The following is a 14,803-nucleotide window of genomic DNA, read 5'->3' as shown; positions in this document are numbered from 1 at the left end:
GACAGACAAGAAGAGGAAACAGACGTTGTTCCTCTCCCCACAGCGATGTTTGGTGGTCGACTTTGTTATCGTAGCTACTTCGTTAAGAGCATTGTGCTACTTCTCTGGGTCTGCTTCTACTGTAAGTACAACTGTGCTTTTAGATCTTTCTCAGATGTGTGTCACAAATACAATTCTAATGTGTTGTATTTGTTTGCTTCATAAACTCTGATACATGCTTAGTTAGTACATCAGAAGTGCTTCAACTCTTGAGAAGTGACGTGTCTTCCTTGGAAGAGGCTTGCAGTGTATTTTTCTTGTGAGTTTCTAAACCTAGTGTTACAAAATGTAGCAGTGACCCTAAAGCTATGATATCATGTGAACTTGTGAACTTGAGAACTGGGCGCATTCATATAAAAGTATTAAGTATTTATAACTTAATGAACAGTGAACCTCTTACATTTTGTATTTCTAAACTGGCAGCTTGGTTTGCATTTTGCTACTTCAGATTGCATCTGTTTAGAAATCTAATTAAAGAAACTTGCTTGCTGATTTTTTTATTTTGTATTTCTTAAGTATTCATAAGTATAACATGCAAGTGTTATTTGTATTGTATCCTTCTTATGCATAACTTATCATACAGTACAGTTCTATGTAGTAATTGATCTGACTGAAATGGGGGTGTGGACACATTTCAGAAGTCTTTTGTACAGACATAAATTGATCTGTGTTGATTCTCTTGTATTTAGAAACAAAAACAAAAGAAAATAAACTCAGTATAGCAAATAGGAAAAAGCTGTGAGTCAGATGTGACACTAGCAACAGAAGCATTTCCTGTGTACTCTCCACCAGTAGCAGCAACAGTGGCCGAAAGTGATGAGCTCAGAACACAGGGGACAGCTGTAAACTTTGTCCACATATTCTGCAGTTGCACCATTTTTTTAAATCAAAATGCAGCAGTTTTGGTAATCACACAGACAATTGTTGTGTTAAAGTATTAATTATTGCTATAAATAACCACTACTAATGAACAACTGCCTTCAGATGCCTGCAGTTGGTTTTCTCTTTGTTTGATTATTTATTTTTGTTTTTATTAATTTTTTTATTCATGCACTTTTCTATTTATCCTAAAATTACTAACTAATTAATTATTGTTTATCTGTAGAGAAACCAACAACCTAGAAACATTTATGGAGCAATAATATGTAATTATTTTTGCCATATTTAAAATTTTAGCTATGCAAGGTCACTCATACCATAAAAGTCAATTGACAAATGTCTTCATTCTGTAATAAGATTTTTTGTAATTTTTTCTTTTTTGTGATTGTTTAGTTTTGTTATTTTTGAATTAGCAATCACTGTTTGCATACTAAAATTAGAGGATATGGTTGCAGGTAATTTGGTCTTTTTCTTCTCACTAACTGACTGAACTTTGAACTTTCATGACGATCATACTCAGTTGTTTGTATGATTTTCAGATGTGGAGGCTTCCAGCGGACAACGTGTCATTCACAGAAACGTTGGAGATACTGTGGTGCTTTCACCAGGCTTACCAACTGAAGGTGTGACTGTAGCAACGTGGAGATATGGACGAATAACAGTTGCAGGGAAAGATGTGGTTGTTTCTAAAAACTCTCCATTTAAGGACAGATCAGAGCTGAACCCTGAAGACTTTACTTTAACAGTGAGAAAACTGACTCTTCAAGATTCTGGTGATTTCATTTTTGTCTCAGAGGTGAATGATAAGCAAAGGCCTTCAGTCACCATCACTCTGCAAGTTCATGGTAAGAGACTTTTTTTCTAAACAAGGATCCTAATGAAAAATTTGCTCTTTTTTTAAACTTTCTTTTCTTTTCTCTTTATTACTTTATTTATTACTTATTAAATTTTTTCTGTGCCTTCTCAGCCACCTCAATGTGTTAACGTTAAATACTGGTTGTACATCACACTAATTAATTGACTTTATTTTTTATTCTGAACTTTATGTTCATGTATCTGTTTATTAACACTAATCCATACAACTCATTATAAAATACAATGCGACAATTTGTAATATTTTATCAGCCTAAGTTTTTTTTAACTGCAAATCAACATTGTGTCTTTCCATAATTTTTCCAGTAACTTAAAAACTAAGATGAAGATTAAATCATTTATATATTTCTTCAAACCATGTATATACATATATATATATATATACATATATATATATATATATATATATATAATTTTAATAAATGACAAATTAAAAAGGCGTGAACATTTTTTTGTATCGACTTTACCAAAGTATTGAACCGAACCGTGAATTTTGTGTATCGTGCAACGATACACAAAATTCAGTACCTAACCGAAACCACTGTATTGAACGGTTCAATATCGATACGAGTATCGTTGCACCCCTAATATATATCTAAAAACAACACCCAGCACGCCCCTGCGGGCGGTTTATCCTTCAAGCTCGGGTCCTCTACCAGAGGCCTGGGAGCTTGAGTGTCCTGCGCAGTATCTTAGCTGTTCCCAGGACTGCGCTCTTCTGGACAGAGATCTCCGATGTTATTCCCGGGATCTGCTGGAGCCACTCGCCTAGCTTAGGAGTCACCGCACCTAGTGCTCCGATTACCACGGGGACCACCGTCACCTTCACCCTCCACATCCTCTCGAGCTCTTCTCTGAGCCCTTGGTATTTCTCCAGCTTCTCGTGTTCCTTCTTCCTGATATTGCTGTCATTCGGAACCGCTACATCGGTCACTACGGCCGTCTTCTTCTGTTTGTCTACCACCACTATGTCGGGTTGGTTAGCCACCACCATTTTGTCCGTCTGTATCTGGAAGTCGCACAGGATCTTAGCTCGGTCATTCTCCACCACCCTTGGGGGCATCTCCCATTTTGACCTCAGGACTTCCAGGTTATACTCGGCACAGATGTTCCTGTGGAATGCCATAACCACCTGGTTATGGCGTTCCATGTATGCCTTGCCTGCTAGCATCTTGCACCCTGCTGTTATGTGCTGGATTGTCTCTGGGGCATCTTTACACAGCCTGCACCTGGGGTCTTGCCTGGTGTGATAGACCCCAGCCTCTATGGATCTTGTACTCAGAGCTTGTTCTTGTGCTGCCATGATTAGTGCCTCTGTGCTGTCTTTCAGTCCAGCTTTGTCCAGCCACTGGTAGGATTTCTGGATATCAGCCACCTCCTCTATCTGCCGGTGGTACATACCGTGCAGGGGCCTGTCCTTCCATGATGGTTCCTCATCTCCCTCCTCTTTCTTGGGTTTCTGCTGCCTGAGGTATTCACTGAGCACTCGGTCAGTTGGGGCCATCTTCCCAATGTATTCTTGGATGTTCCTTGTCTCATCCTGGACTGTGGTGCTGACACTCACCAGTCCCCGGCCCCCTTCCTTCCGCTTAGCGTACAGCCTCAGGGTGCTGGACTTGGGGTGAAACCCTCCATGCATGGTAAGGAGCTTTCTTGTCTTTATGTCAGTGGCTTCTATCTCCTCCTTTGTTCAGCCTATTACCCCAGCAGGGTACCTGATCACGGGCAGGGCGTACGTGTTGATGGCCCGGATCTTGTTCTAACGAGTATAACCTGGAAGTCCCGAGGTCAAAATGGGAGATGCCCCCAAGGGTGGTGGAGAATGACCGAGCTAAGATCCTGTGGGACTTCCAAGCTAGGCGAGTGGCTCCAGCAGATCCCGGGAATAACATCGGAGATCTCTGTCCAGAAGAGCGCAGTCCTGGGAGCAGCTAAGATACTGCGCAGGACCCTCAAGCTCCCAGGCCTCTGGTAGAGGACCCGAGCTTGAAGGATAAACCGCCCGCAGGGGCGTGCTGGGTGTTTTTTATATATATATATATATATATAACAAAATATATATATATATATGTTTTTTTGTATATATATATGTATACACACACATAAAGATTTATATAATACATTTTCTGAAATCAGCACCACATATACTTGACCTGACACACTTTCTGTCTCCTCCTGTTTTCTCAGCAAAGCCCATAACTAAACAGCCTGTCATAAAAATCAGTTCTACCTGGATTTCCTCAAATGAATCATGTACAGTTCGGCTGGAGTGCAGAGCAACTGGTAATGTCAGCTACAAGTGGACTGTAGGAAACCAAACAGTAACTGGTCCCATACAACAATATATCATCAAGAATCAAGGTGTTGAGACCAATTTCACCTGCACAGTTTCCAATCATGTCAGTGAGAAGTCTGCATTTCAAACAGTGAAGTGCAGCAACAGTACACAACAAGAACTAAAAGGTATAGGACACATAACAAGTGGATATGATGCTTATTTATAATATATTGATGCAATTCTCAGATCAAACATGACCATGAATATTGTAAAACTGTGAAATGATATAGCAGGAAAAATAGTTTACATAGTATTGTGCAAACGTCTTGACGCACCCTTCATTTCTGTATATTTTGCAAAGAATATAGGAAACTTGCAGTGATTCATTGAAGCATTTATAAATACAAATGCTAATACACTATATAAGGCAAAAAGAGAGCTGAAAGTTTTCCAGTTTTCTCAGTGTTTTTAAGGACACATTGCACACCATGCTGAGATATAAAAAAAAAAAAAAAAAACTATTCAGCTAATAGCTCTTTGAAAATAACCTTGTTGGTGCAAAAACACTTTTTTTGTTTGAACAAATAGTATATTTTCCAAAAGGTTGCTGGCCTAAAAAGCCTGAAGGTCCTATGTAAAAATGGTTCTTTTTTATGTGTTTTAAGTTATTTGTTGACACAGCTCAGGGTTATCCCTGGAGGATACAAGGACTGGACTTAAAAATAGTAAAAATCCAGCCAGTGTCCAAAGTAAAACCTTGAAAGAACTTTTGGTCTTTTCCAGAAACCTGGATAAACTGTTGCTCAAATCCATTTTAAAAAATATGAGAAAGTCTGGTTTCTTGAAAGCAAAATATAAAGAAATGAAGGATGATTTGGGACCTTTGCACATCGCTCTAGATGATGATGTTTAATATAAGGTTAGACATTGAAGTCATCATTGTCATTCGACTTGTGAAAACTACTTATCTGCAATAATTTTGCTGGTATTGTTTTGGTTATTTTCATTTAATCGTAGGATGTTCTTAATATAATCAATGTCATCATTTGCAGAAAAACACATTTTCCTTTACATGGGTGCAGCTGGTGGATGTTTGGTGATAGTAACTATAGTCACTATAGTGGGAATTTGTTGCTGCAGAAAAAGACACATTGGTAAGAAACTCTTGATTATTTCCATTATTTAGCTATCATAATAATAAAATTAATAGTGCCATATTTTAGTAGTTTCTCTGATTTTCTTTTTCATTTGTAACCAGGAAGTGACACAAATGACCTCACAGTGTATGCTGATATTGGTGAGCTTACAAATGATGACGTAAGTATGCTTATACAATTTGCACACATGAGTTTTTTTTAGGAAGGTTTTGTGTTTCCTAAAAGTTTTACTTCAGTGATTCTACCTGTCTCTGTCCACTCTCAGGTGACTCTATCTACCATGCAGCCTTGCTCGGTGTACGAAACCATTGATAATAGAGTCACCCCGGTTAAACCTGGGGTAAGAGCAAAACTTTGTTTGAGATACTTGTAACATTAAATCTGTTGAAGAAATAATGTCAAGTCACTACAGTGTAGTGACCTGACATTATTTCTACCTTGTGCTGAGTATTTAGCACTTTTTATACTTCACTTTTTGTAAATACTGGTTAATGTTAGAACAGACCAAGTAACTGTGGATTTGATGTCTTTTTGTCACACTTACAGCCTCAGACTGTCTATGACAAGATCCAGCTTAATCGTGTGAGGAAGGTTTCAGTGTCCCCCTACCAAGATGTTTCCTAGATGGTGCACAGCTTTGTTTGTCCATTTTTGGTATAAACATAAAAAAGGTGGTATTTAACATTTTGCTTCTAACAACAATTATATAATGGGCAGAATAAGAAATACAAGGTTAATAGGAAAACAAAAGAGGTAACATTTAATATGTGACTTTAGTAATATTGGAGTAAGTGTCTTATTTTCCTTTCTTTTTCTTTTGTAAGCTATATAAGGAAATGTCATTAACATTGTAAATTTTGTAAAATACAGAGTATATTGTACTTTTTTTCCTCACATACATTGAATGGCATTCATGTGACTGTAATTATTCTCTTAATAATTATTTTATTTACAATAGTTCTACCAATACTTTTTTGTTGATATAAAACTACCTGCACAATCATGGTATGTGGTGCTCATTCTACTACAAATATGTCAGTCCCAAAATATAACACTGAATCAACAGACATCTTAATCAATGAAGTGATAGGTAACACTGAATCAGTTTTTGAACCATGACTATCCTCATTAACTCGGGGTTAAATCCCCTTTATAGTATAGCCCTTAATTCTGCTGCCTGCCCCAGACTCCCCACCAGCCAACAAGCTGTTATATCCTGCTAGTCAGAGCTATTGAATGGAAGAGTCACATCATCTCCAATCACTCCAATGGACCATTTATTGTGGTATCCACAATGGTGGACGATGGAGACTCACAATAGTTCCATAGCAGCACAGAAGATTGAGATGTACTTTTTAAAAGGAAGATGTTCAAAAATAAAACTCCATTCTATAAGTACACAAAGAAAAAATTAAGTTGTAACATACAATGCAATCCTAATGTCTTCATTAGGAGATTTAGGTGCTGTAAAAAAGTACAACTTTAGTATAATGTAACTGAAATTTTACCCGATGTTACAGAATTACGCTGACAGACTGACAGACTTCAAATAGTTCTGTCAGTGATTACTGGCAAATTTAAACTGAGAGATAGACTATTTCATTCTATAATTGTGTTATTATACAATATTTACATACCACATACAATTTTGTATGCAGTTGCATAAATATTCGCACGCATTTTAACCATAAAATATCTGAATATCTCTAAACAGATACTGCCACCTAGATAAGTTTAAGAATGTATTGAATTGAATATATTTATCTATTTTTAACTTCAACTCCACTGCAAAAAACAAACAAACATAAAAAGCCCCAAACATTTATTGTATATCACGTCCATCCATCCATTCGCTTCCGCTTATCCTTTTCAGGGTCGCGGGGGGCGCTGGAGCCTATCCCAGCTGTCATAGTGCGAGAGGCGGGGTACACCCTGGACAGGTCGCCAGTCTGTCGCAGGGCCAACCCACAGGGACAGACAACCATTCGCACTCCCATTCACACCTAGTGGCAATTTGAATTATCCAATTAACCTATCCCCACAAGCTGCATGTCTTTGGACGGTGGGAGGAAGCCGGAGTACCCGGAGGGAACCCACACAAACACGGGGAGAACATGCAAACTCCACACAGAAAGACCCCGGACTGATGGTGGAATTGAACTCAGGACCTTCTTGCTGTGCGGCAACAGTGCTAACGACAGTGCCACCGTGCTGCCCTGTATATCATGTGCCAACCTGAATTCTGAACACCACTGACATGACTCTGACTTGCTCAAGGGGTCTCCTACCAGTGTTCCTCCCACTGTGTAACTAGTGATCCAACTTAGCATAAGCATCATCTTTGTAGTGCCATGGAGTGAAGCACATACAAACATTTGATGTATATACACACACACAATAATCTGGACAACACTGGGTTGCTATAACTATTACTTACTTCTGTACATATGCGTCAGGCAATAGAGCAGCTGTGGCGTGCGAGACCAGTCGGCGGTCTGGTGCAGCATTTAGAGCCTCACTACCAAACTGGCATTTCATCTCTGAGAAAGCTATCCCAGAGAAGTAAAGCAAGTGTGTAAGTTCATCTCTGAATGTTTGTAAAGTATTTCCACGTTAAACAACCGATATATGGAACTGGACTGGCCATTGGCCGCCGATGGTGATTTTTTGTTTTTATGAGCCGATGTTTATTATTATAATTATTATTATTACTATCATTATTATCATTATGTAACAGTATAAACAATGAAAGGTGGTGGATTGGCCAATTGGTCATATTTGACTCTGGGCTGGACCAATTACAGCCGAGGTGACTTGAATGAGTTGAAGGGAAGTTATGAACTGTTTCTGAGAGACAAATAACACCAGGATTCTTTTCTAAGTAGTACTTTTCTTTCTTATTCTCATTTAAAATGTCTAGCTTTTAATAAATAGTTATCTCAATCTTACAACCAAAGTTTTTATCTTATGTAAAATGTATAGAAATCCATTATTGTATTTAGTAAATATAAATTCTAATATATACCCGAGTAATAGTAGTACCTATAGTACATTTTCCTTTGGGAAGGTACCATATGTGCAGTCAGCAGTTCTGTTGAAGAAAGATGTTGAATCTATGTATTTATTGTAGAAAAATAATTGATTTCTCTGCATTTACTTTACATGTGCATCGATCCGCTCACCATCCTCCCTATTCTGGAGGAATAGGGAGGATGGTGTAGGTTAGATTGATCAGTATTGTTGAACTATGAATTATTTTGGGTGCATTTTTTGCATACAGGTGTAACAGAATAGCTTTTGCGTTTTGTTTTTTAAAACTTGAGTAGGAACTTATACACAATGCAGCAAGATATTTAAAAAAATGTATTTATTAGAAAATACACTATCTCGGATTCATATCGGTATTGGCAGATATCCAAATTTTTGATATTCGTATCAGACATAGAAAAGTGTCATGCCATCTCTAGTACATAAAGTAGCAAAAAAATAGAGAGGGGGCGAGATTTACATCTAAGATAATGAAATATTTTAAAAAGGCAAAAAAAAAAAACATATTTGAGATAATTTAAGAATCCTGACCACCTATACAATAGTGGGTAATGCTCACCATGTCTGAGTTTTGACACTTGATTTTTTAACTTTATCATTTAGATAACTGATGTTTTCTTAATACTGTGTCCATCTTCTGATGATTCTGCCACAATGCATTCATTCAAATACAACGGTTGTCTTCAATCTGTCTTCAGGCATGTTTTTGAAATCGTTCAGGAATTCTTGTTGAGGCTATTGTGACATTCTTGAAGCTGTTATGACATATAATAACATAGAAAGGAACTTGGTTATTTTGTCATTGTATTAAAAAAAGTGTAATTAATCCTAGCAACCAGATAAAGCTGAAACAGAAACTTACCTTTGGGCTTTGATCACCCAAATATATTACAGGCCACCTGCAATTATTTTATCATTTTGGCTGTGAAATTACATAATAATTCTCATCATTCAAGAAAGAGGGAGTCAAGCAGTTAAAGTGGCACTATGCAATACAGATACTAAGACACCACACTGCTAATAGCATTTTGAGTAGAATGTCCCCTAGTATTTTTTAAGCCTTCATGTACTACTGGAAAGCATACAAAGCATCCATGAATGCATGTTTTCCACCTAACTTCACAATCTGCCCATTTGCTCACCTTGTTCTTCCTGCTCTTGTTCAAGCACTCTGTTCTCCTCCTTGTGTTGAACTAGAAAATGATAAACATATAATCTTATATAAATATTTATAACAGCAGGTTAGAGATCCATATTTGTATATAGTATAACACCCTGCTTAATGATTTCACATGCTTCTGCATGTCAAATCTTACTTGTTTCTTTTTGCTTACTTGCTTTCTCATTGCTGTCTTCATTCTGATTTCTTTTCTGCTCTTCCTCTCTTGGTCTTTGTGCTGCCACTAAAAATTTAAATGTAACATAAAGAAAATTTACAACCTAATAAATTGTATAAAGTGTATAAACACACAATGAAGCACAATTCGAACAGAATAGAAATAAATATCTTTCACTAACTAAAGTAATAAAGTAAATCTGCTCCTTGACAGGGAACTAGCAATGTACCAGCAGACTAGTGGCTCTGAAAGCTAAAATTAGCTACTAATCTCTATCTAGCCTATATTAGCTAACATTTGTAATGCTGTTTGGAGAACAAGTAAGTAAAAGTTTTGTGTAATCAAATTACTTCTTCATCTTTTTTTCTGCCAAGTCACATTTTTTTGCGCTAGTCACATTTTTGAGTGGCAAACCATCCTGTGTGATAGCGCTTTAACATCAAGAACACTGGACATTAAAACATATTTTAATTCCATCCTGTCACCAGTAGACAAGTTGGCAGAACATAACATTAGAAACCAATGATGCAAAATAACACAAAATTTTCCTATTACAATGTATTTAACTGACAAACACACAAACTCATTAAATTCAACTAAAAAATAACAAAAAATATAATCTATTATTTTATTAGTCAGCGATGATCCCACAGTATCAAAACAGTTTGCACTATTGCCATATTTCTGGTAAAGTTTGTTTAAAATCTGCTCCACTGATTTATGCCATCGAATGACCTCTTTGTCCTTTTTGTCTTTTTCTGCTGCATCAAAGAAAGTCTTATTCATCAATGACAAACCAGGCCAGCTGTTGTAGCATCATGACATTCAGAACACTGGACATTTAAACCCATTTTCATTGTATCCTGTCTACAATAGACAAGTTGACAAAATATAGCATTAGAAGACAACGAGAGCTGACTAGGTTAAAACTTTGAGGGGTGCTCAACCTCCAGTCATATCGCCATATATTCAGTACCTGGTATTTAATATTAATTGAATAAGCTGCTTGCACATGTAGTCAACTCTTTTCACGTGTAAACCTAATTTCAGTGAGGTACATATCACTATTTTATCTTCAAAAGCAACTTCAATTGTTGTATTATATAGTGCAGTGTAGGGCTGCACGATTAATCGTTAGAAAATCGCGATCTCGATTCATACTTATGTGCGATCTCATTTCCAAATAACAACGATTAAAAAAATAATAAAAAAAATAAAAAGACGACGACAACGATTGTACCGCATTTTGATCCGGGACGTAATCTGCATGAAAACAAGCGCTCACTCTTCCTGCTCAACAAATGACAAGGGCGGAGCCTTATACCACGTGATACAGAAGCTGTGCCGTGTGATGCTAAAATTAGCAGGGAAAAAACAACGGAGAGCACCTCAGGGATGACGAGAAAGTGACAGGAGAAAATCCGTTCCGGTGTTGTGCCAAAAAGTGATTGTCTGCCAAAAACTGATTGCTCGTATTTAAACTGCTACAAGTAACTTGTTGGGCTATACTATGTGAAACATATGTCAAATGCATCCCTTATGGATGACAAAGTCATCTTGAGCCACAAACAACATTCGTGTAACAAGGTAGAAGCCGCAATCAGTTTTTGGCAGTGACTTTTATATAACCTTTATTTATGCAGTTAAAAAAATCTCATTAACATTAAAATGTCTTTTGTAAGAGTAAGTTGGCCAAGAGCACAGTAGAAATGGCAGCAAATATTACAATAGTTCTGTAAAAATATTTTAAGTGGGGATAAAGGACCGGATTGGTTATAATGTAAGTACAATAGCAGAGAGTTGTAAAGATACTTGAAAAACGGATAATTTTTTTAATTCTCTATATAACCCCTTCGTAAACCCTGTTCACCGAAGTCTATTTACGAACATACGTAAAGATATTACACATAAAAAATACACAGAAACACTGAAAATCACCTTTTGGCAGACAATCACTTTTTGGCACAACACCGGTCAACCACCCAAACATCAATAACGGGAACCTTATACAGCGCTTCCCTATACCCGTCGAACTCCCGCAGGCACAAAGAAATTACGGAGGCTATCACTTATCACCTGACCAAAGATATGGCTGCCATCAACACTGTGCAAAACGAGGGATTTAGGAAAATGATCAACACCCTAGACAAACGCTACACAGTGCCGTCCCGCAACTATTTTTCTGATCTCAATTCTAAGCCAAAAAATCGTGCAGCCCTAGTGCAGTGTCTACAAGTGATTCAGAATGAATCAAAAAATTAGGTTGGAGGCGAAACCGTTACACAATGTTTTAGTTTTAACCACAAAAAGGGAGTCTACCAAATCATGTGTAATCAGAACAATATGCAGTTTTTCTATGTTTCATGCAAAGCGTTATGGAATTACCTCCTTGTCTTCTTTGTACCAGAGCCACTGCATTCTGAGTTATTGATGACAAGTCACCCTGCAGGCTGTACGATTTCACTGTAACATCAAGAACACTGGACATTAAAACTTGTTTTCCTTCTATCTTGTCTTCAGTTGGCAGAATATAACACTAGAAGACAATGTCAGAAAATAATACTAAAATACATGATTATTATTACAGTTGCTATACTTGTTTTTAGGGGCTGACCACCTCAAAAGGGGGTCTAACCTCACATATGGCTGATGCTGATACTTCACTGCTTTCTAGTGTTCTGCACACAGAGGAGGAAACTGAATAAACATTATCTTCTGGGGGTGATTTTTTCCCTCTTACCTCGATAACGATAAATCATATAAGATATTATGCCACATATCCCAAGGACGATAATGACAAAAATTACAATATTTCCAGCACAGTACTGTGTCCCTGTTGTTGGTGAAGGTGGAGTCGTACAATTTGAAACTATACAGAGAGGGGAAAAAACATAAGCATCAGAAATGTGAATTACTCAACTGGTGTCAACTGGTTTGTCTGATTTAGTTTCAATTTAGAGTCCTTACAACAAAGGATGCATTGACACCAGCACTGGTTACTAAAGCTGGATCTTTTGTTTAATCTTCATCTCAGCTGAATATGTACTTATTTGTTACAGAATGTGTCCCATTCAACAACTTACCACAGATCTTACTCTCACACTTTGGTGTGACAGGTTTGGATGAAACACTCTCTGTGTCTCTGCTGGAGATGCAGGTAAAACTGGCAAAGTTCTCTTTGGTGCTGACAAATGCAAAAAGCTGTGCAGAGCTGTCACTGGGATGACTCTTGTTGATGGTGAGCACACTGACTGGTTCAACTCTCCAGGAGAGGTTAACACCCTCATCCAGAGAAGAGCAGTTCACCACCATTAAACAGCCACTTTCTACAGATGTGCTCGTAACTCTCTGGATGGATGGCTGCTGGAGCTTTTCTGCAAGGATGGAGAGTGAAAATGATAAATTCACACAAAGTAAAGACATGTCTGAATAGCTTAATTGAAACCAAGTAGTATATTTGATTGTAGATGGCTGAATTTGATATTTATGCAGCATGTATGCAATCAAAATAAAGACAAAGTCACTAATAGTCCATAAATGCTGCAATTCTTTAAAATAAGATAAGCAATAGATGATTTAGATGATGCAACACAAAAGTCAAAATATAAAGGATTAACACAGTTTTATTTATACATAACTTACGTTTTGCTGTGAGTTTAATCTGATTTACTTTGTCATCGCCATTACTGTTGCGTAATTCTACATTGTATTCAATGGCATCACTTTCCTTCAGGTTGTGAATTGTTAGGTCACCTATAGAATAAAATACATTGAAACAAAATCAAGAAAGAAAGAAAACTCCAATTCCTTTACAATAAAAAAAGCTGATAAATGTCACCTGATGTTGTGTTAAGAGTGAGTCTCCCTGTGTACTGAGGGACACGTTCAGTGTTTATTTTGTCATTGCGATAAGTGGCAATCAAAGTGATGTTGGTGAATATTGACCACTCAATTTCGGTGAGACTCCATGATGAGTCGACTCCTGCCAGCAACGTGGCGTTTTCTCCAAGATACCCAGAGATTTCCTGAGGTGATTTAGCTACTGCTGCTAAATAAATACATAAACACATTTAGTAACACTATACATTATCTCTCAGGTTTAAACACTAAAAAAAGGAATGAAAAGAACTCCTATAAATACTCGCAACTTTAACCATCAAAAGCTCCAGTATTCTGTTCTGTTCTTTGAACATTTTTACAGGTTATTTTATGTGAATTTTTTAATACAAGATTCATTAAATGTTGTTTGCTTTCATTTCAGTCATCCATAAATAAGTGATTATCATAAAATGGCTAATGAAAGCTATCTGTCATACAATTACATGATGGTCAATCATCCAGGTAAGGAAATCCCAAAAAGTTGATTCTTTTCATCTGGACGTCTCCCACTGAAAACATTATGTCCAGATGAACGGAATAAACTTTTAGGGGTCCTTATTCTCCTGGTTTTTTGAGCAGCATTTGCAGTAGTTTCAATGATAAGTAGGCAATATTAAACATCAAGTGTCAAGATATTTTTCTTTTTGGTTAAAACTCCCAATGACACCATTAGTCTAGACAGAGAAGTGCTTCCGACATTTTTAATTAATTAATTATTTTTTTAAGTGTAAGCTAGGTTACATATCAATACAGATTTAAAATATATAATCTCTCAGGATAAACAAAATCGCACTAAAAATGGTCAAGCTAATAGATTGCACAATACAAATGTATGTTAATGAACACTAAACATAGGGGATTGAGATTGAGTCAAGAGCGTTAACAATGTGTTCTATAAGAGAAACGGAAATGAATGTAACAGCAGCCATTTTGCACACCCGTTAATCAAACTTCCTTCTTTTTTATAATAAGAACAACAGTAAATCGTTCTACTATACTCACTGTTCTTGGCATAAATCTAAAAGTTAAATGATAAGAGTCACATCATTTACATCCAGCATGTGAGGCAATTATTTCGCAAGTTAGGTTTTGTACCTAAAGAAACGAGTAAGTTTCTTTAGGTACAAAGAAAGATGTGCCAGACTTGAGGTCTGGTACATCTTTCAATGATAAATAGCTTCAGATAATGTACACGGAACATACCTTGAAAGAAAAGAATAAGAAGTGTTGGCAGTCTCATGGTAGCTGACATTAAAGTGGCAGTGACTTCCTGTTGTTTTGTCTACGCTACATCACTTCTTGTTCCTCTTTAG

At 37.0% G+C, this 14,803-nt stretch overlaps 2 protein-coding genes across 9 annotated transcripts; one reads left to right on the top strand and one right to left on the bottom strand.

Annotated features, from left to right (window-relative positions):
* On the top strand, positions 1 to 10,337 carry LOC146577871 (uncharacterized). Of its 2 annotated transcripts, XM_085256119.1 has the most exons (7): positions 1 to 121; positions 1,458 to 1,763; positions 3,979 to 4,254; positions 5,122 to 5,223; positions 5,328 to 5,386; positions 5,492 to 5,566; positions 5,773 to 10,337. In XM_085256119.1, the coding sequence occupies exons 1-7, from the start codon at positions 46 to 48 to the stop codon at positions 5,848 to 5,850; spliced, it is 972 nt and encodes a 323-aa protein (XP_085112245.1). In that variant the 5' UTR covers positions 1 to 45; the 3' UTR covers positions 5,851 to 10,337. The 2 variants fall into 2 exon arrangements, with proteins under 2 accessions (XP_085112245.1, XP_085112244.1); XM_085256118.1 differs by lacking the exon at positions 3,979 to 4,254 and having other exon boundaries at positions 9 to 121.
* On the bottom strand, positions 8,577 to 14,803 carry LOC146577870 (uncharacterized). Of its 7 annotated transcripts, none has more exons than XM_085256115.1 (10): positions 14,694 to 14,803; positions 13,450 to 13,659; positions 13,254 to 13,364; positions 12,695 to 12,985; positions 12,352 to 12,480; positions 11,997 to 12,074; positions 9,609 to 9,677; positions 9,417 to 9,467; positions 9,137 to 9,196; positions 8,577 to 9,029 (listed from the first exon to the last, which is right to left on the bottom strand). In XM_085256115.1, the coding sequence occupies exons 1-9, from the start codon at positions 14,740 to 14,742 to the stop codon at positions 9,180 to 9,182; spliced, it is 1,005 nt and encodes a 334-aa protein (XP_085112241.1). In that variant the 5' UTR covers positions 14,743 to 14,803; the 3' UTR covers positions 8,577 to 9,029; positions 9,137 to 9,179. The 7 variants fall into 7 exon arrangements, 6 of the variants coding, with proteins under 6 accessions (XP_085112241.1, XP_085112243.1, XP_085112242.1 ...); XM_085256117.1 differs by having other exon boundaries at positions 9,137 to 9,173; XR_014889674.1 differs by having other exon boundaries at positions 9,137 to 9,467.

The sequence above is a fragment of the Mchenga conophoros genome, linkage group LG3 (genome assembly GCF_057382185.1).
Source record: "Mchenga conophoros isolate Kocher_MC1m ecotype Shallow Benthic linkage group LG3, M_conophoros_male_GT1.1, whole genome shotgun sequence".
Classification (NCBI taxonomy): domain Eukaryota; kingdom Metazoa; phylum Chordata; class Actinopteri; order Cichliformes; family Cichlidae; genus Mchenga; species Mchenga conophoros.
Note: the sequence above shows the minus strand (reverse complement) of the source record. Positions and strands in the feature narration are given on the sequence as shown.

Excerpts from the sequence above, each read along its gene's own strand:
- LOC146577870 (XM_085256112.1), bottom strand. The coding sequence starts at position 14,742 with ATGTCAGCTACCATGAGACTGCCAACACTTCTTATTCTTTTCTTTCAA. Across the intron at positions 13,660-14,693 it reads TCTTATTCTTTTCTTTCAAG|CAGCAGTAGCTAAATCACCT; the intron begins GTATGTTCCGTG and ends GTATTTATTTAG. Across the intron at positions 12,986-13,253 it reads GATTAAACTCACAGCAAAAC|AAAAGCTCCAGCAGCCATCC; the intron begins GTAAGTTATGTA and ends CCATCCTTGCAG.
- LOC146577871 (XM_085256119.1), top strand. The coding sequence starts at position 46 with ATGTTTGGTGGTCGACTTTGTTATCGTAGCTACTTCGTTAAGAGCATT. Across the intron at positions 1,764-3,978 it reads CATCACTCTGCAAGTTCATG|CAAAGCCCATAACTAAACAG; the intron begins GTAAGAGACTTT and ends CTGTTTTCTCAG. Across the intron at positions 4,255-5,121 it reads TACACAACAAGAACTAAAAG|AAAAACACATTTTCCTTTAC; the intron begins GTATAGGACACA and ends CATCATTTGCAG.